Below are 24,603 nucleotides of genomic sequence, written 5' to 3'. Positions count from 1 at the left end.
TCTTGTTTGTCAAGGTAGTCACATCCCTCATGTTCATCCAAATTTTTCAATCTGAAAATTTTAAAATTGAAATGAAGCTCAAAAGTAACCTAAACATCTTTTCCTATACATACATGTCTCATTTATAACAACTCCTAAGATTTTTCCACCCTCCTGGGACAAAGAAATCACTACTCCTGAGAACGCTTATTCCATCTTCAGATGTCTCCAATTGTTAACAGTTATTTCTTCATACAGAGATGGACTCCTGCCCCTCGTAACCTCTACTCCTGGTTCTAGTTCTACCCAGCCACAGTCCCTCTTCTGTACAATTTCAACTGGAGATACTTCCCATACTACCTTTCCCAAGCCCTCCTTCACTAGATCAAACCTTCCCAGCTCCTCCAACCATTCCTAATGTAAAATTCAATGACTGAATCGGTGGCTCATGGAGGTTGCAATTAGCAAACTGTTGGACCCAGTTATATGCCCCCTGAGGTCTTCATCTCCTTGAGACTGACCTCAGATATCAGGTTGTTCTCTTGGTCTCACATAAAAGGAATACCTAACAATTAGGCCTGTAGGATATAACAACCAACTAATTAGAATTTTAAAAACTGTGACAATATTTTGAAACATTCTATAAAGGGTGTCAAGACAAAGAAGACTCAGAATTTTCATCTGGGAAGTAAATACAGTGCTTCCTGTGTCCAGAAAATTCTCGGAGATTTCAAACTAACTTCTTTAAATAAGTAACACAACTAGTGTTCCCCTAAAAAGTTTACATGGCAAATATATCCTACTCTGAATATTTCTAATTAATGTGGAACACAGCGGAATGATGTGTTTCTCCTCCCCAGACCTCTAGCATGTACCTGCTTATCTCACAGAGATGCTGCTTCTACTAGGATGAGTTGATTTGCAGCCTCCCCAGTTATCCTTCACCATTCTTTTCGGAGTGACACTGATTTCTGTTCATCTTTTCTCCCATCATTGGTGACCATGTTCATCTGAGCCTTTCTTTCACCCACCTCTCTTTGTCCTAAGGACCGTATCTTCCCCCAAATGACTATATGTTTTGATCCAGGGGAATGCTCTTCTTATACTTCGCAGAATTGGGAACAAATTATTTCAAGTGGTTTTTACCTGGCCTCCTTTTCCTGCACAGGCAATTACCTCTCTGCAAATGGCTATACTGGCCAAATAATTGTGTCCGCAATTAGCTAATTGCAGGCTCAATGAGCCACTTGTTCCTTCAAGCTTGGCCATTAGAGTTGTGTGATTGGGCAGAAATTTATCTTTTTATTCCCTTCTGGTTTACAGAATCACAGCAGATCCCAAATCTGATTTCCCTGCATTCTGTCACAATGTCAGTATAAGCCTTTTTTGGTTTTTTTTTCCACCTCCTTTTGTATATCTGTCATACTTCCCATTTTTCTACAAATCACAGCAGCTAGGCTTTAAATGTTAGACCCAAGGAATATGTATTTGAATTAAGTCAACCCTCTAATAAGGGTTAATTATTACTAATTAAAGGGTTAATTATTAATAATCACCTTTATCCATTCTATAAACCATAAAAATAAGGCAGCAGAACAGTTGACTTGCCAAAAGCACACAGTCATAATAGAGTAAAACTCAAAATCCCAAATAGCTGATTCCACTTTCTCCCTGGGCCCTGAGTTTCCCACATAGGGTAAAATTAACCTTCAACCTCATTTGCCTTTAAAAGAAAGCACCATTAAACATTCCTCCAAAGTGTTATCACCTGGCTTCTTGGAAACGACAAAAAAATGTCATTTCATCTAAAAAATGGCCTCAAGTATTTACCTTTCCTTCTACAATTAATGTAGTTTCTTTTCTTAATTTCTGTATTTTTATTCTAATTTTCTTGTACAACCAACATTTATAGAACATGAAATATGTGCTCAATTTGCAGTATCATACAAGGTCATTTCCACTGACATTCCTCCAATCCACAAAAGAGGACAAATAGACGAAAATAATGAATTTTCCTTTATGAAGAAATTAATATTAGTAAGGATTAGTTATATTGGCTTTGAGAATGACTCAGACACTTTTGGGTTTCAAGGCATTGCCTTCCAATTAAACCCTAGCAGACTCTCCAATAGCTCTTTCCATCAGGCACATTTTATTGTTAAACTCTCCAATTTACAGCCACCCTTCCTCATGATCATCTTAAGTGTAGGTAACTGAATGGAAAAAGATTCCTAACATCTTAGGAGATCCCCACTCACCAATGAATTCTTATCTCTCAGGCGTCTCTACTCTGCTTCAAAGCGTCTGGCATTTTCTTCAACACTTAGCACACAAAAAAAGGTAAGTAAAGCAAAGAGCAGAGAGAAATCGGGGTTAAAGGTACACAAGTGGAAAGGAGGGAAAAAAACAATGCTGAGAAAGCAGAAGAGACATCAGGACAGTGCCAAAAAGGGCCTCCAAGAAACAAGATACAATAAATAGGGCTACGGCTCATAAAGAGCATATTCTAAAACCAGTTTGTGCACAAGAAATAAAGCCTGCGTATGCGAGCTGCTGGAATGCTCAGGGAAAAGTGAGGGGAGGGAACAGTGCAAGCAGTCTAAGATATAAATGCTGCTGATGGTTTTTACTTACCCAACACCAGCAGCTCTGCCAAGTCCTCATTTTTGCCCTCCAGGTCATCAGGGGTAGTGATGATACAGTAATAGAGTCCGCTGTCTCCCCACATGAGTTTTCCGATTTGAAGATCTGCATCTGTTTTCATAAAAAGAAGTGCCCATTCCTAAAACTTCCCCCTGAAAGGAAAACACTGGACAATGGAAAGTGAGAGAGGGGCCCTTCCAGAAGGAATGGCTGCCGTGTTCTACTTTTCCACCTAGATGGTGGTTGACAAGATGTTTGCTCTATTTCAAATGAACAAATACACAAACAAAAACCCAATAACAAACACTAGCATCCCTAAGGTGAAAGACTTAGGCCGTCCCCAGAAAGTGGGTCTAGTTCTGGTCCAGTTTTGGGAATAGAAGACTGCTTTCAACTAACCAGGTCTGCAGAAGCCCCCGAAAGCCAGATACATTCCAGAATTACTCTGGACTCCTGGAAATGAGCTGGCTTCACAGGAGTTCTTCAAAATGCAAATGGTCAAATAGATCAGGTCAGACTCGTAGGCCCTTTTCTTGTCTAATACCTTAGGGAGCAGAAGAAAGGGTAGAACTGATACAGAACCACCTGCGGCTTGGGCCAAGGCATCTACCTGGTTCTGTAATGTGTATGTTTACATCCCTTCTCCCAGCAGAGGAACTTCTTTGGGAAAGGGCCATAGAGGCTGATGTCAAGGTGTATTTGAGGACATTCTTTGGCTAGAATCTATTTCTCTTCAGTTCTGATAACAAGCTCCTCAGACTAGAGGTCAGGTTTGAGAAAGACCATTTCCAAAGCTCATCTCAGTGTCTGTTCTAGATATTACACCCTTCACCCTTTCTCCCCTCACTGTCCCCTTAAGTAATTTGCTAGACTTCTTGAAGCTTCCATTTCCATAAAATCAAAATCTTGAGGGGTTGCAAGGCGGAGAGGCTGACATCCCCTCGCATGTGGGACAGCGGAACGAATCTCCCTTCTATTCCTGGATTCAAAGCAAAGATACCGTTACCATGCACAATCGTGATCTCTCTGCCCCTGTAGAAATCTCCCAGGGTGACGGTTGAGCCCTGTTTTGAAGCTACCACTCGAACAGTCCTTCTGCTGTCTAAACAATCCAAGTAGGGGTCCCATTCCAGGTTTCTTTTGCTGAGAGACTGGGCCCGGGGAGAGGACATGCCCAAGGACTCCCCCATGCGATCCTGGCAGTAGGATTTGAACTTCCACTGCACGACTGCAGGCTGATGGGAGGACGTGGAGAAGTGGCAGCGAAGCACAGTGGGCTGAAAGAGCATGGCCACCTTCTTCTTGTCAAGCACCGTGACTTGAAGGCCATCAGCCATGGCTGCAAAACAGAATGAATATATCCAAATGGTATGCACATTCTGGACCTCACCTCACACCACACAGTCATACCTCTCCACCTCACCTCCCTCACCTGTCCCTTCCCACTTTCTCCATCACTGTTAATGGCATCCACATCCATCTGGTCGTGTTGCCCAGAAACCTGCCTTCACTCCCAACATCCAGTCAGTCACTATGCCATATCCACTTGATCTCTCTCTCTCTAAGTTTTTATTTATTTGAGAGAGAGAAAGAGAGAGTGTGAGCACAAGCAGGGGAAGGGGAGAGGGAGAGGGAGAAGCAGACTCCCCACTGAAAAGGGAGCCTGATCTGGGGCTCAATCCCCTGAGATCATGACCTGAGCCGAAGTCAGACGCTTAACTGACTGAGCCACCCTGGCGCCCCTCCACTTGACCTCTTAACATCTTTAATATCTTCCCTCCTCTTTGACCTCACTACCATTGCATTTGTTGGTACCCTCTTCATTTCTTGCTTATATTGCAATAATCTCTTGTCTGTTCTCCCCACCTACAGTTGCCCATATGCTATCCATTCTCCTTGCTATATAATTCAGATGATCTTTCTAAATCCGATTGCTATGGCTCTCCTTCTTAAAACCCTTCCCTCAACCTCCATGGCCTTCAGGATAGAACCCAAAGTTCCTGGAAAGGCATGGAAGGTGCCCCATCATGTAGTCCCTCTTACCTCCTCAGCCTCACTTCTGGTGGCACCTCTATGTGAGCACCAAGAATAACCAAACAAGTAACAGTTTCCCCAAGTGGGACTTGCTACCTCACACCTCTAGGCCTTTGCACATGACACTCCTGGTTTCTGGAATGCCTTTTCCTCACTTCTTTCCTTGGGAAACTCTTTTCCACCTCTCAAAGCCCAGGTTAAAGGCTTTCTGTAGGCCTTCTCTGACCCTCAATTCATTAGTCACTTCCTCCTTTGTGCCATCAGAACCTCGGCATCCTCTTCTAGACATTTCTTATAATTACTTTGCAAGTATTTCTTTTCATGCCTGTCACCCCTAGCAGACTTGTCAGGTAAGAAACATGTCTTATCTTGCTGTCCCAGCTTGTGAAGCCCAGAAGTACTCAACAAATATTTGATAAATAAAGACCATGAAGCTGGGAAGTATGACTTCAGGAGGAAGTGACCTCCCTTCCAGCTGATAACCAAGCAAAGGGGACAGAGATGAAGGGAAAAACGAAAGCTTTAAGAGAAATGAAGATTTTCAGATCAAAAGCAGTAGACTAAGTTCAAAAGCTTTGAAGGGTAATCAGAAAAAAGTGAGGAAAAAAACCGCTAGAAAGCAGATGAGAAGTGTAAGTGGTGAAAAGATCCAACCCGAGGCCTGGTGTCCAAGAAAGGGAAATTGCAGTGAATAGCAGACCAGGGGAGTGTTTGAGAGGCAAAAGGTCTCTATTAACTCAATGGTGAGATCTAGAAATTCCGAGCAAAGGGAACTTAACTTTCTCAGTTGAATGGGAGAGGCAAGAGTTTCTAGCTTGATCTGACATTAGAAGCAGAAACAGAATGATGATGAGAGGCAGAAAAAAGGAATATGAATTGAAAGACACAATAAAGAGGTTCTGAATTAAATCCAGGGGCCTGCCAAGTCAACTTCAGGAAGCTTGAGACAGAAAGTTTCACCCTAGAATTACAGTGGACTTGAGACACACAAGGAAGGACTAGTTTCCATGGAGCACCTTCCATCCTTTATTACGGCCAGGGCTCAAAATGACACTATGCATCACACTCACTCTTACGGTTCAAACATACATTTATTTATGAATGCCTCCTATGGAAGCACCCTCGACAAGGGCAAAATACCGCATTTGTGCTCATGTCTTCTGATTTCCAGACCAGTGTCTCTCCATTATGAGAAACCAGGTTCTAATTCTTCAGGGGAGAAAACAGTTTCTGCATTCTGTGGAATGAGGAAGTGCGAGTATTTGAGATTTACCAAATCTTAGTGTTTTGAACCTACCAAGCACTATAGAATAAATGATGGAATGCATGCACAAATGAATGACTATTACTATGGGAATTTCTAGGATTTTGTAGAGAAAACCAGTTAAATGTGTCATAAATAGCACGGTATAGTAAAATGGCATTGAAATCACATAGACGGGGCTTTGAATCCCATCTGGCCACCGACTAGCAATGAGGCCTCACTGAGGGCTCTTAAGCAGCCCTCACTTACAAAATGAGCCTCATAATCCTTGTTCACAGGGTTGTTAACAAACAACTTGTGGGGAGGAGATTCTAGAGCAGAGCACTGTGACCATGCCCAGTACTCTTGACTAATCCTCCCTCCCATTTCCTGCCTTTTCCCTCACCTCCCAAACTGAGGCTCCTGAATCTCCATGAACATTCACCACCAATAGGTTTGGTTACAGCCAGAATATGTAGATCAGCCCCATCAAGGGGCAAATAAGTCCTCTCTGGAAGCTCACGGAAGAACCTCAGTTTCTAGGCTCCATTGTTTCCTTCCACCACCCCCCAAATATTGATGTGCTAATTCCACTGCTCCCTAACTCACAGAGCTGGACTGGGAAAAGAAATTTCTTTACAGTTTCTCCTTAAATTCTATTGCATTAATTCTTTTTTTTAATATTTCTTTTTTTAAAAGATTTTATTTATTTATTTGAGAGAGAGAATGAGAGATAGAGAGCACGAGAGGGAAGAGGGTCAGAGGGAGAAGCAGACTCCCTGCTGAGCAGAGAGCCCGATGTGGGACTCGATCCCGGGACTCCAGGATCATGACCTGAGCCGAAGGCAGTCGTTTAACCAACTGAGCCACCCGGGCGCCCTCTATTGCATTAATTCTTAACTTTGTAATTCTTCCCCAAATCCTTATTCACACTCCAATTTTCCAGGTAACAAAAAAGGGGCAGAGGTGAAAGGACTTCAATTAGCAGTGGTTGAGGCTGGATAACCAACCACAGGCATTGTTCCCAGTACGATGCCATGGTACTTGACCACGCCACCTTTCTTCTCTGCTACCTATTCAGGCTCTACCTGGGAAATCACATTTCCTAGCCTTTGTAGGATAAATAAAACCAGTGAAGGAGGCAGGTGCTAAATAAAAGTGTTGTTTTCTGTTTGTTTTGTTTCGTCAGGGTTTTGTTTGTTTGTTTGTTTGTTTGTTTGTTTTTTGACAGAGAGTTAAGTGTGGGGTTTTGTTCCTTAGGTGATTACTAAGAATAACCTCCTTCCCAGCTCTGTTCTCTGTTAATGAGATTAGCCACTTGACCAAGCCATTGGATTCCCTTAATTTTTTTTAAGGGAGGGGAGGGGCAGAGGGAGAGGGAAAGAGAGAATCTCAAGCAGGCTCCACACCCAGCATGGAACCCGACGTGGGGCTGGATCTCACAACTCTGAGATAATGACCTGAGCTAAAATCAAGAGTTGAACGCTTAATTGACTGAGCCACCCAGGCGCCCTTGGACTCTCCTAATTATTAATAGAGATTAGTTGGTTCTCAGCTTATTCCATGACATACAATATAAATTCATGCTCCAAAGAGTAAGGAATACAGTGTCAGAAACATCTGCCTTTTTATAACGTGATAGTTAACGGCATGGGTTTTGGAGTTAGTCCTAAATTAGAATCCAAGCTTTACTACTTCCTAGCTGCATGACCTAAGGCAAATTTCTCAACTCGTGAATTTCAGTTTCCTCACCAGTAAATATTTCCTCACTGGTACATAATAATTGTAACTACCTTACAGAGCTGACCGAGGGTTAAATGAAATTTTAACCTAAGCACTTAGGATAATATGGTACATGGTAAACACTCAATAAATATAGCTGTTGCTGCTACTGTCAAGAACAGTCTGTTGACTTCTGTGAAGCTATGAACCTAGAGCTAGGTGAGCACAAATATCAAGATGGGAGATGCTGAATGTGTATAGTGCAGAATGGGCAAAATTGCACAGGAATGCTAGGATAGGTAATTATAAGTTCACTAGTGGCGGTGCCTGGGTGTGCCCATCACGGCACAAACCCGTATGTACCTCCTGGAAATCAGAAAATGGAGGGTAACCCTGTGTGCATATGTGCAGGTATAATGGGAACCTTGGGACTCCAACCTAAGGATAGAGTTAGACAACTGGAGAGGACAGGACTGGAAATTTCAAGGAAATGCCATTTTATTGGACCTTTAAGGAAAATAAGAGCGAAGAGTTAGAGAGAAAGCTGAAAATTCCAGTCTCTGCTTTAGCTCTATAAACTTCACACTGTAGGATGAATGCCACCCAATTCTTGAGCCTGCCCTGACCATGCCTATTAGGAACCCCATTCCCATTGGAGGGTGGGATCTAGAATTGCTCTTCTGGCCCTAACCCTGAATTCCAGGTGAGGGCTTGGATTCCTTAAACCCACTAAGCAGCATCTCTTTCCCTTAACCTGTGTTTATCTTGGACTGTTTCCTCCTGATTCGCAAACCATTTGCCTAACTGGGACTGAGCTCCAGCCTGCTTGCCTGGGCCATGATACCAGCCCCTTCTCCAGATGATTTGGTATTGTTTTCTATATCCCTTACACATGACTGAACCAAATCTGAAACTGATGTGGCTAACCACCCCACTTCAAAAAATACCTCTCATGGGACCTCCATTCCTACCTCCAGATCAGGCCCCTCAGAGATCGTGCATAATTGGGGTGAAAACTAAGAGGGACAAGCCCACATGCACACTGAGATCTGGCCTGGGAACACCCTCCCTCTGGTTCCCACTTCCAAGAGATCTGTCCTAGGGTGAGGTTAGGGTCCTGAGCATTGATTCTACTTCCTACAGAGTTTTTCCTATTTCACCACTTGTCAGACGCCAAAGCCTAGTACTTCTTATGCCGGGGTGTATATAGGCTAATAAGAATATTTTTGTATGCCAGGTAAACAAAAATGTTCAGCCTCTTTGTGGTGTTCATCTGTGCATTTGATCTAAGAAATCTTATTCCTTCCCGTAGTTCCAACTACCATTATGTCTCAGGCCCTCAACTCTCTGAAGCCTCATCTGCATGTTTCAACAGATACTTCGAATTCGACATGTCTAACCCCAGTCATGATCTCTTTTCCCCCGCTCCTTGCTTATAAAGCAATCCTTCCCACCCCCCTCTAGCTCCTTCACCAGTATAGCCCCATCCTATCACCTCAGATCGAAATCATAGCTTTGATGATTTCCTCTCTGTCCCCGAATACATTTGGTTGGTCACTAGATCTCAACATCTCCCAAATTTGACCCTTCCTTATTTCCACTGCCACTTCCTTACATTAGGTTTCTATTCCTTCTACTAGATATTAATTATGAAATGCTTGCTATGTGTCAGAAATTGCGTTAAGCATTATTCATGAATCTTAATGAATCTTATCTTAAGGAATTTTTCAAAAAATTCCATAAAGTAGGTATTATTATCATACTCATTTTATAGGTGAAGAACCTGAATCTCAGAGAATGTATGTTCAGGCATGAACACAGGCTGACTGGCTGCTAAGCTCTTAACCATAACTTTACATAGGTCTTCATTACCTCCTCAGTCTTACAATAGCCTCCTAAGCAGCCTCTGTACTTCCAGCCCAATATATTCTCCACACTTTTTATCTAGAATTTTTTTTAACATATCTAATCATGTCCATCCCGTGCTTTAAGGCCTCCACTGATTTCCCCATTGCTTCCAAGATTAAGACCCAAATGCCTAGACATGGCATATAAGGTCTTCCCTGTGATTTGGCCCCCAAGCACACCCCGGACATATGAAAATCGTTTTCATTCTTTAACTATCAATCTGTTACTCCTTTCACCTGGAGAAACACAAGAGCATGTAACTGAAGGACGCCCTGGCAGCCAGAGAGAGAGAAGCACTGAGTGTGGGTCCTGCAAGGCTGGGACTCTTGAGTCCAGGCACTGGTGACACTGTAAGGGACTTCTGTGTCGGTGCTCTTCTAAAGAGATTTACAGAGGCGAGGAAAGAATCTGTGTTTCATCTCACAAACGAAAGCAAGTATTGTAGAACACTGGAGAGAAATGGTTAGGGAAGAGAGCAAAAGACAGAAAAAGAAGCAACGCAAGGTAAGGGATCATCCTGTAGAGACGGCACCCATAAAAATTAGGACTCCTGACTGAAAGCTGCACCAGACGGCATATTGAAGGTCATGTGTGAGGACTGGAGATTATGTTCTCTTGTGCATTTGCAGAGGAGGGAATCCTCATTCTCAGACTCCCAGACCATTCCTGTAGTTTTTACTGTGCCCCTGATGAACAGAGAAACTGCCCTTGACTATCTAATTCAAATTCAATCAAAAACATATTTTAAAACACTATGTTAAGTTCTGGGAAAAATCAATTGGAAGACCAGTCCCGGATCTTGAGAAATTCAATACAAACGTAATTTCTAACTCTAAGGTCCCTGAGGGCAGGGAGCAGGATTTGGTTGACTCGGATCCCCAGTATAGAGCAAAGCCACAGAATATGGGTGAAGTTCACACAATGTGGAATGAATCGAAGAATGAAAGAGTAAATGAAGGACTGAGTCTGAATGACCTTTCTTAGCAGGTTATTCCCAGTGCAGAGAATGGATTCTGATGAATAACTAGAAAAGCTGCCTGAAAGTAGCAATGAGTGACAGCTCACAGAGTAGCCCCCAACTCAGCTAGTCACTAGGCCAAGGAAGATCAGCTCCAAGCGCAGACAATGCCTCCCTTCATGCGGCAAAATAAGGTCCTGCCCCAATTCTCATGTAAAAGAAAAGGATTCTATACACAAGGAACTGTGTTCTTGCAAGAATAACAAAAGCAGTATCTAAAGCAAAGCTGTTCTTATTTTAGCAATTTCATTTTTTTTTCCCAAAGCAAGTTCCTTTTCCCCACTACTCAATTGGTAAGCTATTCCTGCCTGCCAGCATCTTTGAGAGGGAGACCTATAAGCACAGTCCCATTTTATTTTATTTTAAATATTTTATTTATTTATTTGAGAGAGAGAGCACACACAAGCAAGGAGGAGGGGCAAGGACAGAGAGAGAAGCAGGCTCCCCGCTGAGCAGGGAGACGGACGTGGGACTCGATCCCAGGACCCTGAGATCATGACCTGAGCCAAAAGGCAGATGTTTAACTGACTTGAGCCACCCAGGCACCCTGCACAGCCCCATTTTATAGAAACAAAGATTAGTGTTGAAGGTCATGGAAAATCATTGTTGTAAAGATAGGCATCTTTAAAATTTTGTATACAGCTCATCCATCTTTTAAGTCTTGAAGTCCCAGAAGTGGGATTTTGACCTCAGAATGCATGTTTCCCAGTGTATCTTGGCCTTCAGATTCCTAAGGTTTCTCTTCATTCAGGATGACAATACAAATCTTCCTTTTCCTGCCTTCAAGTTAGATGATCTTTAAGAAATTTATCTTTTGTCTTCACACTTTTAACATATTGTCCCAGTTTCTGAAGACACTGCTTAGGGACAACTGATGGGCAGGTTTTCTAAATGTAGGAGATGAATATGAAGTATCCACACATCTCCTCTGGGTTTGGTGTGTAGTCTAGATGAGGAAATAAAGCCTGTCCATCCCCCAGTAGCATTGTCAGGATGGGAGGAAAGTATTCGGAGAAATGTTGCCCTGCAGGCTCAAGGTTTAAAGGTAAAGAGAATGCAGACTGGATCTTTTCCCCCCTAAAAAAATAGGAACCGTTCGTCTCCCTGATATACCTGGGTTAAAAAAAAATAAAATAAAAAGACTTTACACAGAATCGTAGCCATTCCCTTGGTATTTGCCTAATACCTAAGCCTGATTATCCAGCTTTCCCACTGGCTCTGTAAGTTAATCAGCTGCCTTCCAGCAAGTTCCTTTCCTACCTAAAATGGCCAGGATAAACTTCTCTTGATTGCTATCATGACACCTGATTGCTCGATCCATTTTACGGTTAGGGTGACAAGATGTATCATCTGGAGATTTTTTTTTAAATATGACAACATTCTTGTATATTTTCTCCCCAATAGTCCCCAAAGGCAGCAATAGCTATGGTAAACACCAGTGCTGCCCTTGCCCAAGTAGGCTTTGCTCATGGCCTAGTTATTATTTGCTACCCATAACTCTGGTACTCTTGCACACTGAGCTTGCCATTCATTAAGCATATGTCCTGTGTGTCCAGCTGAGCCATGCTTTCCCATTCTCAGCTGCCACTGTGCAGATAAAAGCCAAAAGCATATCTCTTTTCTGTCTGATTTGCCATGTCTTCCAGAGATCTGAAATGAGCTCATGAGTAATGCCTAGCTGGCCTACCTACTGTTCCAATGGGACCAAAGCTGCACTAAAAGAGGTCAGTCCCTATCCTGCAAGGCAGATGTACTTTGGAAACTGTCCTGGTTCATTGGGTGGGTTAGCTTTCTGGGATGGACCAGCTCTTTGGACAGAGGAAACTCCCATAAGAAAGTTCTGATCAACCTCTACCACCTTGTTACCTGTGTTTCCAGTTTAGATCTCTCACCTGAGCTCCAGACCCAAATACATAACCTCACCCTCCGTGCAGACGTTACACAGGCACCTCCAATGTGTCACTCTATAGAAGGAGACACTAACTGTCCCCTTCCATTAGGAAAGGAACTTCTCAGGTCTTAATACAGCCAGCCAACCCAACTAAGTACTGCATTTCCTAGCTTCTCTGTAGCTAGTTGTGACCATATATTCAGGATGAAGGTACGTGAGGAGAAGTGACATGTACAACTTCTAGGCCACCTTCCTAAAGGTGCATCACAAGCTGCATGCCCTGGCCCTCTGCTTTCCTTGCTCCAACGGGCTGAGAATGGCTCTCATGGGAGCAGTCTTGGCAGCCGCATGTTGGGAATGGTAGACTCACCACCAGGAGGTCTGGATTGTTAGAGGAGAGAGAAAGAAATTATTTTGTGTGACTTACTGCATTTTAGATTCTCTTTGTTACAGCAACTTAGACTGTCCTTTAGTTAAATGCAAAATATTAAACCTTTATCTCCCTCCCTTACATGTTCCTCCTCCTGTATTAGTTCATGCCCATAAATGCCAACCCCAGCAATCCCAAGCCACAAACCTGAAGGTATCTTTGACACTCCTGCCCCTTCAATCTGCACATCCAACCATGCCACCACCACTCCCTCCATCTCCAGTCACTCGGCCCACCTCTCCCATCCCTACTGCACCCTGTGACTTTGGGCTCTCGCTATGCCTTGTCTCTCTTTCCACAGGAGCCTCCTGGATAGTCTCTGCTGCAAGTCTGCCCACCTCTAACCCACTCTCCACACAGTGGTCCAAATGAGATTTCCAAAATGCACATCTGGTCATGGCACACCTTTGCTTTGACCCTTTTAAAGACTCCTTCCAGCCACTTGAGGAGCACAAGGGACAACTGGCCCCCTTTCAGAGAGGGCCGCTCTCTTTCATTCCCCAACCATACTAAAATATTTGTAATTTTCAGAAATCACATCCTCCCTGATTCTTGGCTTTTGCACATGCTGTTCCCTCTGTAAATTCCCCTTCTTCCATCCCACTTTCCCCCCAGCAATTCCTACGTATCCCTCCAAACTTGCTCAGCGATCACTTCCTCCAGAAGTTTCTTCTTGCTCTTATTGCAGTGATGGCACCCCGGAGAAGGACATTGCATTTGCCTGAGAATTTCCTATTTAGCTATCCGTCTCTGTCATTAACAACAAACTCTCCCCTGCAGCCTTTTAAAGACTCTGCTACATAGTAAGTACTCGACACATTTGTTGAATGATTTAACCTAGTTAATAGATCATATTGGTTGTTCCCAATTAGTTTTCCCTCCAGACTCTTGCCTTGTTCCCTATAGGCAGAGTGCACTTACCACTCCAAAAACCCTGGGCTTTTCTGCATGACATGCATGCCATAAGACATGTCCAAGCAGAAGCTTAAAAGGCATGTGCATGCTTTGGCTCTGGTCACTCTAGGCCCTCCCGCTGCCCTCTTGAGCCCTCTGCCACAACAAAAGCATGCCCAGACAGTGGCTGATCCTTCATCCTGGGTCTCAGAATAAGAAAACATTTGGAACTGAGCCAGGTCTACCAATTCTAGTCAATTCACAGCTGACTCGCAGCTGACTTCAGCTCCCCTGTAATATGAGCAAGAACTAAATGTTGAGATGTGGAGGTTGCTCATTGCTGTATCAAAATGCTGACTAATACACCTATTTGGGGCTCACAGTTAATACTGAGGGCCTACTGTGTACCAAACATTGTGCTAGGAGTTTTACATAATTCCACTTTAATTATCACAACAACCCTGTAAGGTAAATTGGTTTCCCATTTTTAAAAAGCCAAAGAAAATAGGGTAAAATATTACGCTAATATTCAAATCCAGGTCAGTTTGAATCTAATCCCTCTCCCTGCACTGCCTCTGAGTCTGCCTCCCAATGAGCCAAGGGCATGGGAGGAGTGATGATGCAGGATCCCAGCTGAATGGAGGGTTCTAATCCTAATGCAGAGCACCACTTCCTGCAGGACTGTGGACACTGCAGAACAGGGGAAGCAGCAGGTTCTTCTGGGTTCTTCTTTGTTTCTTGGCCCATAAAGAAGACTAGTCATCCAAAATGCCTTCTTTCATTTTCAGAGAGCCAAAAGCTATCTTGAAGACCAAACTGCTAAGCATACGTATACCACAGCTACATCCTGTGTGGCTCCTGGGTGCACAGCACCAGCCCCTGGTCCCAGATGGGCTCTGAGATGCCAGCAGTATCTGTTGTCACTGGGTCACATCCTCTGCTCTCCTGTGCCTCACTTCTCATGTGCACCTTTCCTTTAGATCTTAGAATTTAATTGGAAAATCTAAATGCTATTTTTTTCTCACTTTTCCCTGCAACATTTCCCTGAGATCTATGAATTCTGAGCCTCACTACCCAGTGCCCCATAGCAGACACCACGTATGTTCACTTAAATCAAGAGTTCTACTTTGACCCACCGTAAGCAGAAAAGAATGTTTCCCTTGGATTCTGGCCCTTGACACAACCAAGTCATGTTAAGTCAGCGACACTGTTTCTTATTCTTTTAATCAATAGGATGCCATGGACTTGGACAAGTTATATATTCTCTCTGAGCCTTTGTCTTCTTACGTAGAAGGAGGTAGTAGCAGCCATTCTTGCTTAGAATGATCAAAAGGCATAATGTAGATGAAAGTCCTTTAACATAAAGAAAAGCATTATAGCATATAAATAAGCAAGAACAACAACCACATCATACCTCTTTTTATATTCTTGACTGGGGAAAAAGGAGGCATAAAAGCTAAAATGTTGGAAGGAGTGAAAAGGTGAGTTGAGACTAGAAGGGACATCCTGGGGCCATGGTGGCTATAGTGGGATTCATCCCACCTGGTCCAAAGTGCTTGCCATCCTTTACCGGTCCCCAGTATGACCACATTTCATCATTCAGAGTGGACCCTCTCCTATCCACCAAACCCTGAGTGCTATTCCATCTGTTCCTCTGAAAATCCTAACAACAGCTCTCCCTCCCCAGCTGGTGTCTTTCATTCCAATCATTAAGGATCAGGGAAAGGCTGAAAAAAAAAAAGGGCTTTTCACTGGGTGAATTATAAAAGGAAGACTGGACCTGTCACTCTTTAGTTGTGACTTCCAACTCATCAAAATTAAATGGAGAAAAGATTCTAAACCACACAATCTTAGAGCTGAAAGTGACTTCAGAAGTCATCTCATTCAACAGATTATGAGACCCAGATCCCATGGTTACACAGTCAGTCTATGGAGCAAGTAGGACTAGAACCCAATCCTTAACTCCTAGGTCAGGGCTCCTTCCACCGACCAAGTCCCGGTACTAACACTATGAACACTGCACTGAGCACTAAGTACTTGCACTAAGACTACAAGCACAGTATTGCACTAAGACTGCTGCTAGTAATAATTCCAAGTCTGTAGAAACTAGCCAACCAGCAGAATCATGTGAGTCTAAAATCTAAAGAGTGATACCGAGACAAGCCCTCTCTTCTGGTCCAGAGAGAAGCATCCGGCTGAGAGAAGGAGGGGAGTGGGGAGGGCTGTGATAGAGTGCTGAAAGAAGATGCTCTGGTAAGAACAAGGTCTCTTCTGCAGAGGAAAGAAGAACAGAAGAGGGAGAGAAATTGAAAAGGTATGCAGGACAGGGACTGGGACAGTAGAGGTTGAGGCGTCAGCAGTCTCTGAAAGCGGCTCTCCCTTCTCCAGGGCTCATATTAACGCTTGAACTCTCCGCATCCAAGCCTCTCGGCACACAGTCACCATGCATCTACCGCAATGCAAACCGGACCAGGTAACAACCACCCCCGGATACCTCCTTCCCCCCGCAGGCTGGGTTAGGAGCCACCGTGAAGCACCCTACAGCACTTGGTGCAGAGCTCCCTTATTGCCTGGGCACAGGCTACTCCATCACTGCGTCCTGCCACCAGTCTGCGAGTGCTGGAAAGCAGGGCTGTGTCGTATTCATCTTATTCACCCCAGCACCATGCCTGGACGTGGTGGGAACTCAGCCGCTGACGAGGCGTGAACACCTGTCTTCCCTCAGCCACCACCTCTCCTAGGAGTTCCCTTCAAGATGGCGCCAATCTCCACTTCAGGCTTGGCTTGGCGTTGCCCCCTCCATGCTCTTCGGGCCCCTGTGTGGCTCTCACAGCTCTCATCGGAAGACCTTCTGCTTCCAAATCAAAATCACCAGAAAACTCACTTGAGTCACTGACTCGACTGACAACTCTTGGAGGGGAAGGACTGGGTCTTTTCTCTCTCTTTATCCTCGGCACCTAGCCTAACGCTTAGCAAGCCCAGGAATTTAGTATGTGCCTGTAGAGTGGATGAATAGATGAATGAATAAAACCCAAAAGAAATGCTAATAGAGCAAGCAATTTTCATCACAGGGAGACCCAGGAGTCTCCAGGAAAACGCATCGCCTGCTCCTGCCTGTGAGTGTGTTCGCCGAGGGGCCCCAGCGCCAGGGTTTCTCACAGCCTCTCCCGCCAGGAAAGGAGGAGACGCCATCCGCATTCAGGAACAAAGACCGAGTGAACCCTCCTTCAGGTCCTACTGCCGGATGGCACCTGTTGCTCAAACAGCAGCTGAGAAGCATTGTGTTGGTTCAAAACAACAACAATTTATTACAGGAAGCAGCATCACAATGACAATAAGAAATCATGAGGCCGACTTTAGCAACGAAAGACAAGGGAGGAGCTGCCTGAGGCTGAGGGGAAAAAAAACCTAAAGGGTTGATTAGAAATTGCTCAGCCTGCATTAAAAGAGACAAACAGGGGAGGGCTAAGGGAGGAGAGGAAGAGAAAGTGGGGGAGGAGAAAGGGAGGGAGAAGGAGAATGAACATGTCCCGTCCCTACCCCCCCTCCCAGCTCTCTGACTCATTTGTAATCTGTCCTTCCCTTTCTCCCTCCCTTTGTACAACCCCCTCAAGAGAGAATTCATTGATTGGGCCGGACTGAAATTTCTTACCTTTCCTCTCATGGCTCTTCTGTGAACGATGAGTCTGAATGCATCTCATCCTTGACTGCTCCTCTCCCCCCACCCCGCCGCAGCCGCCATTGTTAGCTACTCTACTCTGCTGAGGTTGAGAGACCTCTTGTCCAGCTTGCACACTTGACAGCCTGAGGGGATGCAGGGGGAAGCCGAAGCTGGGAGCAGGGGATGCCCGCCGTGCTCGATGGGATCTTGAGAGCCAGCCCCACATGCAGAGCACAGAAGCCCAGCCATCAGACAGCTGAGATGGCCCTCGTAACTAACCTGTTGCCTGCCACCAGGCTGGGGGCCACCTCTCCAGGTACGGAGCAAAGACACGGACAAAGCAGCAACTACCCTCAAAATAAACACAAAACAGAACCCCCTGCAATGAAGAAACCCCAGAGAGGCAGCTCAGCAGATGCAAATGGGACTGGCCTGCGGTTCAAAGAACTGGGTTCGAGTGCCGGCTCCATCTCACATTTGCTGTGTGCCTATTACCTCTCTGGGCCTCAATTTCTATAAACTGAGAGGGCTGGCCTAGATGGCCTGTGGCCCCTTCCAGTGATGTGATTCCAGCTCATAAAAAGCTGTTAGCCATCTAGCAGGGCCATATGAACCCCTTCTGCTCCCACTCCCTGCAAATCCCTCAAGTGCTTTCCTTGGGCACACCCTGGGGTGTCTGGAAGAGCATCTCGGACTCAGAGCCCTCACGCCCCAGGATGCCTAGTTGACCTCAGGGAGGTGGTGATCCAGGCTTCAGGCCTAAGTTCCCTTCTAGTATGGTAACATAGAAGTAGAGGCAAATCAAGGACATTCAAAATCAGTGAGGGTGAAAGTGGAAAGCACTGGGAGGCCAGGGGAGTGGGGAGACATGGATCAGCCAAACCCTGAAATTAGAGATGATTCATATTTGAATAATGTGGGAGGGATGAACTCAGAGCAGCCAAGAGAAGAGGCTAACTCTGCAGACAAGCCCTGCCCACCCCCATCCCCCAAACCTAAAGCCAGCATGGAGAAGAGCCAGTGTTAGGGGTCCTTCATTTGGAAGAGGAAAAAACAAAACAAAACTGAGGCAATGATCTTATTCCGAAGCTAAGGGAAATAAGAGTTTTTGCTTTTCTTCTTATATACATTTACCCTCTTTCAATGACGACTGCCTTAGATATTTTAAACTTCCTACTGACTTGATTTTTTTCCCAAATCTTCTGATTGGTGCCCCCAGAGGGAACAGAACTTCATTTTTGGGGTGCTATTTTCTGTTTCCTCTCCTGCCCTGCACTGCCCTCACCCTGTCCTCACAACCTTTCTGATCCCTTGTTCCTTTCCTCCATCACTCCGTCTCCACCTTGCTGGAAATCTTTGTCTCTGCCCCTTCCAAGCTACCCGAACCTTCCTACCCATCCTCACCAGCACCCAAGCTGGGCTACTTTGTGAGTCCCCCAGGGCTAGCCACCCTGCCTGGCCACTGGCCCCTCAACCTCGCAGGAGCCTCAGGTGAAGTAACGAGAGCCTTTCCAGACCGCAGGCGGGTGGGGAGAAAGTTCACCACTAAAGGGAGGGGGAAACACAGAGTATCCAGCTAGCGGAAGTGACTTTAATGCTGGGGAGAAGCTCTACCTTCTGAATATCTCTGCAATTTATCTTTATTGGGGGAGGGGAGGCTGTTTATTTCGAGAGGAAGTTCTTCTCCGCTATGGGACCACTCCTCAAATGGTACCAAGCGAGAGAGAGCAGGGCCCTAAACTCCACAACCAATCAAGCCTCCGTCCCCATCTCCTTCCTCATCCCGCGCCCCACTGCACCCCCGGAGCCACGGAGAGAATGCGGCTGGGTCTCCTGGCTTCTCTAGGGAAGGAATTAGGGAGACACTCCTCCACCCCTCACCTCCAGAAAACCAGTCCTCTTAATTAATGTCTCCTCCGAGCTTTCTTTCTTTTTTTTCTTTTCTTTCCTAACCAGGCTCTTCCCAGGGCCCACAGCATCACAAACTCAGGGTAAGACCGAGAAGAACCGTTGTGTGGGTGAGGAAATGCCCAAGCAATCGCCTAAGGAGTCAAGCACCTGCATCTCGATCCGTCTCACTTGTAATGGGATTCTCCCCCCGCCTCCTCCATCTCACACACACACACACACACACACACACACACACACACACACACACACACACACACACACACACAGCCCCTTACTCCGTGTACGGCCGACCTGCTAAGCAGCTTTAAGTCCAGCCAAGGGGGACATGGGGGTGGGGGTGGGGTGGGAACAGCAGCACCGAGGGGATATACATAAAGTTATTCGCGTGGGTAGAAAATGACTCCTACCTGTTAGCCAGAAGAGAGCGATCCGCGCCAGCACGACCCCGTCCATGTTCCCCAACTTCCCATTCAGATGAAGGAGTGGGCCGAGTGGGGACCGCCGGCAGCGTCCGGCTCGGGGTAACCAGGCGGCAGCGGCAGCGGCAGGGTGGCGGCCGCGCGCGCGAGCGGGCCCCCGGCGTCCCTGGGCGCCGCCGCCCGCCGGGCCCGCCGCGCCGCCTGCCGAACGCGCGCTGCCGCGGGCTCCCCGGCTCCGCGCGGCTCCCGGCGGCGCTCCCGCACGCCCAGGCAGCGAGCGCGGCGCGGGCCGAGCGCCTCCCGGCCGCAGAGCCCGCCGCGCGGGGGAGCTCGGCCGCCGCCTCCGCCTCCCGCCTGCCGCCCCGGGGCTTCCGAAGTTTCTGGGTCACGTGCCGGCCCCGAGGTCGCGCCTAGTAACAAAGTACACCGGGGTGGGGTGGGAGAGGGTGCGGGGGAGGCGGCCGAGCGGGCTGCGAAGAGCCGGGGGCCGTCCGCGCTGCTCCTCCCAGGGAGGCCAGCGTCGGGGAAGCAACGGGGTGGGGGGCTCTGGGAAGGGGAGTCGGTGGACGCAGGTGGCTGTGGCCAACCTGAACCGGGAGAGGGACAGACGCAAGGGGTGGGGGGGAACCTGTGGGGACTTGGCATAACTTGTCACGGCACTTCGCCTAGCGGGTCCTCTGGTCAAAGGTGTTTGCTTCTGCTGTGCCCACCCCCCCCCACACCCCCGTCTGCTTCTCTTCTTGGCAATGCAAGGACACAAGAGGCTCTGCGGAATCGGGAAAGGTAGGAGGGAGACCCGCACTGTAACCTTCTGTGAAAACACTGTGAGGCGTAATAAGGGCATATAGCTCTTTAACAGAAAATATGTAAAACTAGAATGAAATAAACACATATAATTTACATGCGTCCAACTCTTAATCATGAATCAGCCTTTTGGCTAAGATCAAATGTATTTGTCCAACACTTTTCGGTTTGCAGGGCGCATTCACATGGATTATTTCCATTTTTTAAACGGATCTGTCACATGTATGTAGGAAAGGAGTCTGAGAGTATATGTTGAGAGGCAAGTGAGAAGAAACTTAACGCTTTGCTTAACAAGTATGTATTAAGCATCTACTAGGTACTAATAACCAAGGCTACAATGTAAATAAAGCAGACTTCCTGCCCTTAAAGAGCTTCATCTTGGGTCCAGGAGAGGGAGGAAGGTTAGGCCATTGAACACATTTTGGTAGTAAAATGGAGCAAAGGTGATAATGGAGACATAGTGAAAGTGCCCTCAGAACACAATGGAAGGAGCAATTTAGGGACGGGGGTCAGCACCACAAGAAAGAAATGGTAACATCTTCATTAGCATTTGCAGAATGGGGAAGATTTGAACTGTTCAGGGATTGGTGGTGGAAAGGGGGCAAGATAGGGAATTCTGGACAGAGAAAAGAAAGGAGACAAGGCAGGAAGGTGTAAAATTGCCTCAGAAACAGAGTAGTTCTAGGCTTGAGGAGAGTTCCTGGAGAGAAAGACTACAGACTTTAGAATGCATTTATATGTGAAAGAGACGAGATGTGAACATCAGAAATGGTGAGAAAATACCCTGGACGCTGATCTTTTATGACTGCTTGACATCTGAATTCCCTTCTTATTGAGACAGGGAAACTAAAAGGACCCATGAAGGACTGCATTTTTGCTCCTTTTCCTGCCTCTATTCTTGCTAGGACCCGCATCCCCACCTCACTCATGTCTTAGAGTACAGATAATGTCTGTCCTCCTTGTAGAGGTCAAGGAGTTAATGATTTCTTTGGAGTCTTCCAGCACAATAGATTACGTCTAAGGAGTGACCGAGTGAGGTCATCACGTAGATCACTAACTCCAGACATCTCGATGCCAAGACTCATGCTCTAGGGCATAAGTAACTTATGGAGGACACCTAAGCACTCATCCTTGTTTTGACTGGTTCCTGGGTATATGGGAGGACATGTACACCAGACCACAATCCTCAATAAAATACTCAGACCCCAAGTAAAGACAAGACTCAATCTCCTTTTCCTCTCTGAGTCCCTCAGATGCTCTCAGTATCTACTCTGTCTTCAGTACATTCTGTTCTCACTTCCTCTCACGTTTGATTTCTATCCTATCCTGCACAAAGCCCAGGAGCCCTCTTGGCTGGTCCTGTGGGACCTCAGACTCAGCCTGCCTACATCATTATTTTTTAGAAATCCAACTGTGGAAGTCTAGAGCACCTCCCCACCCACCCCAGCTGGGGTAACTGGCCCAGGCCACAGGCATGGCCAGGGACCCTCTCATTCAGAACTTTTTGAATCTGGAGCAAGTGATAAAAGGAGCAGAGACAGCAGAGAATCAGGTTTTGCCCCCAAGGGGGCGGGAGCACCCAGTGTTCAGAAGCAGCTATGACAGAGGTCAGGCCACCAACTTGCTCTCAGGTACGATTTTGGCTGTGGTCTTGCATGTGCTGATCTCTCTGGGTTCCAGCCCATTTTTCTGCTCCTGGCTCTTCAGCCTTCCTGGCATTTCTGTGAGCCACCCATTATCCTTTCATAAATTCCCTCTCTGTGTATTTTGGCCAGAGATGATTTCTGACACTTGCAATTAAGAACCCTGACTAATATGCTATGTGAGAGAGATTTGGAGGACTATTTCCTTTCATAAAGAAAAAAGAAAGGAAAAAAATAGAAAATAAGAGTAAAGGAGATACCTAACATTCCCTATTAGATTCCCAGCACAGTGCTAGGTGTTTTACAAGCTTTCTCATTTAACCCTAATGAGGAAGCTCAGGCCCAAAGAATGTAATTAACTTCTCTAAGATTAGGTAGCTAGTAAATGGCAGAGGTAGGATTTGAACTGAGGTCTTTCGACTCCAATGTATATGCCCTTTACGCCATAAAAGGGACGCCTAGACCGAAGAGTTGGGGTGAAGACGTATTTGTATTATGCTCTGCCATTTATTGTGTGCGTGTGTGTGACTGTGTGTGCATGGGCAGGTGCACACAATGCCCAAAAGTATGGGCCGTGTTTAGGGTCTAAGCGTACAGAACAATAGTATTTTATGCAAAACTTGGACAACTTTTAAGAGTTGAGAAATTGGAAACGGGAGATGGACTGAGCAAAGAGAATCTACATGCATGGGCACGAGAAGTGGAAAGTGAGTGCCCACTGAAGAAGTGAGCTTCGAACGTGTGCTCTAAGTATGCACCTGTGTGCATGTCAACAGGGTTGCAGGAGACTGGGGGAGGAGCTTGTGCTAGAGTGAGTTATAGAACACTGGGGCCTTGTCCACCAACCTGGGAATTTGTTTTCTGTGTATCACTCTGCATGTCTACCTTCCAGCTGGAGAGGAACACTTGGTCTAGCCCGCATCTTCCTCGATGGCTGGGGCTCCCAGCCATCTCTAAGGAGGTGCCAAACCGGATTAAATCACAGTGTGTGCCACTCCCAAATGCACCATTATTACCAAGCTGATGGAAGGTTAAGAGAAACTTTGAGGGTACACCTAAGGATTCAAAACACGCGGCCTAAGGGATGGCAGTAGAAAAAAGGCAGAACAATGGTATTATTTTACTGTATTGTTGATGGTAGAGGGGGAGGACATCAGAATCCTGGTGTCCCTCCAAGTGTGGTTTTTGAACTTTCAGCCTCAGAATCACATTAAAGTGTTTGCTTAAAATGCAGATTCCTTGGCTCTTGTAAAAACTAAGATCAGGAACTCTGGGTGGGACCTGAAAATCTGCATCTTAACTGCCTTCCTCCAGCACTTCTGAAGCACTCTAGGGTTTAAGAGGTACTACATAATTACTTTTATTGTTTCCCTGGGGAGCTATTGAGTTGCTGCTTGCAAATGAGCCTCAGATTCAGATCTGGTGATGCTCCAGTTATCCATTTCTTCTGACCAGATAGGACAGAACCCCCAGGAGAGATGAGCTTTTCACAGCCCTGGCAGGGTCTGAATCCCCAGTACTTCAGACTCTGCTGCAACCAGAGACAAACACGTCAGAACGTAGGCCTGGATGGGACCAGAGCAGGACTCAAAGAAAGCCATAGTGTGAATTATGTGTCACGGGGATGCAGGGTGAGTGGACTAGCTGACTGCTTCATCAAAGCTGAACACTTTAGAACAGAATTAGGACATGAAGAGAAGTGAACCACCGCAAGGAGACATGCTGGTAGCTGGTAGCTGGTAGCAACCCCATGGTTATAAATATAATGTGGCTGAATCCTCTTTAAAACATGATTTCATTGCAGGCACACAGGCAGGCATGTACATGAATTCTGCTTCACATAGGTCTTTTTAAAGCACACAGATAACATCACATTTCTACCTCTCTCCAATCTTGACTTCCAGGAAGAATCTATGAGCTGTGACTTTAAAATAGATACCGTGTTTCTTATCTAAGTTTTGTTCAGCTTTCCTTCCCTTGTGCTACCTTTTAGGTTTGTTATCTTCCCCATCTCCCATATCTTCAAAACCACCTTCGATGAATTATAAGTTTAAAAAAAAATCTAAATTGAAGCAAGGAACTGAAAAAAAAAATCAGAGATTCTAGGTGCCCTATACTGGAAACTAGAAACATTTTCAATCTGGAAGTCCTTTCATATTGAGGAATAAATTGTTTCATTAAGAAAATGCTTTAAAGAAAGGAAATGCAAATGCAGGGTGCATGATGCCAAAATTTTTTAAAAGCAGTACTGCCAAGAACAGTGGTAAGTATATAATAAGTAAAAGATTGGGAAAATGTGCTGAAAATTCCATGTACTTGAAGCAGATTTAACCCAAAAGCCTGCTGTCTCACGCTTCAAAGCTAAGGACAGTGGTGTAGGGTGCTGAATTAGATGGTGTCTGC

General features: G+C 45.8%; 1 protein-coding gene across 6 annotated transcripts in view; it reads right to left on the bottom strand.

The window, feature by feature from the left end:
• ILDR2 (immunoglobulin like domain containing receptor 2) overlaps nt 1–19,884 on the bottom strand; it is a 61,224-nt gene extending 41,340 nt beyond the window's left edge. For 5 of the 6 annotated variants that reach the window (XM_088017136.1, XM_088017139.1, XM_088017138.1 and 2 more), the window contains exons 1-3: nt 19,742–19,884; nt 3,629–3,961; nt 2,614–2,733 (exon numbers count right to left, since the gene is read on the bottom strand). In XM_088017136.1, the coding sequence (XP_087873262.1) occupies nt 2,614–2,733; nt 3,629–3,961; nt 19,742–19,787 (499 nt within the window). In that variant the 5' untranslated portion in view covers nt 19,788–19,884. Of the gene's footprint in view, nt 1–2,613; nt 2,734–3,628; nt 3,962–14,898; nt 15,116–19,741 lie in introns of all 6 variants that reach the window. The other variant, XM_088017137.1, reaches the window with a different exon arrangement.
• Nucleotides 19,885–24,603: the final 4,719 nt, after the last annotated feature.

The sequence above is a fragment of the Eumetopias jubatus genome, unplaced genomic scaffold (genome assembly GCF_037043125.1).
Source record: "Eumetopias jubatus isolate StellerSeaLion01/CBP00866 unplaced genomic scaffold, mEumJub1_p1.0 scaffold_12, whole genome shotgun sequence".
NCBI classification, from domain to species: domain Eukaryota; kingdom Metazoa; phylum Chordata; class Mammalia; order Carnivora; family Otariidae; genus Eumetopias; species Eumetopias jubatus.
The sequence above is the reverse complement of the archived record's forward strand: the minus strand, read 5'-3'. Positions and strand labels throughout refer to the sequence as shown.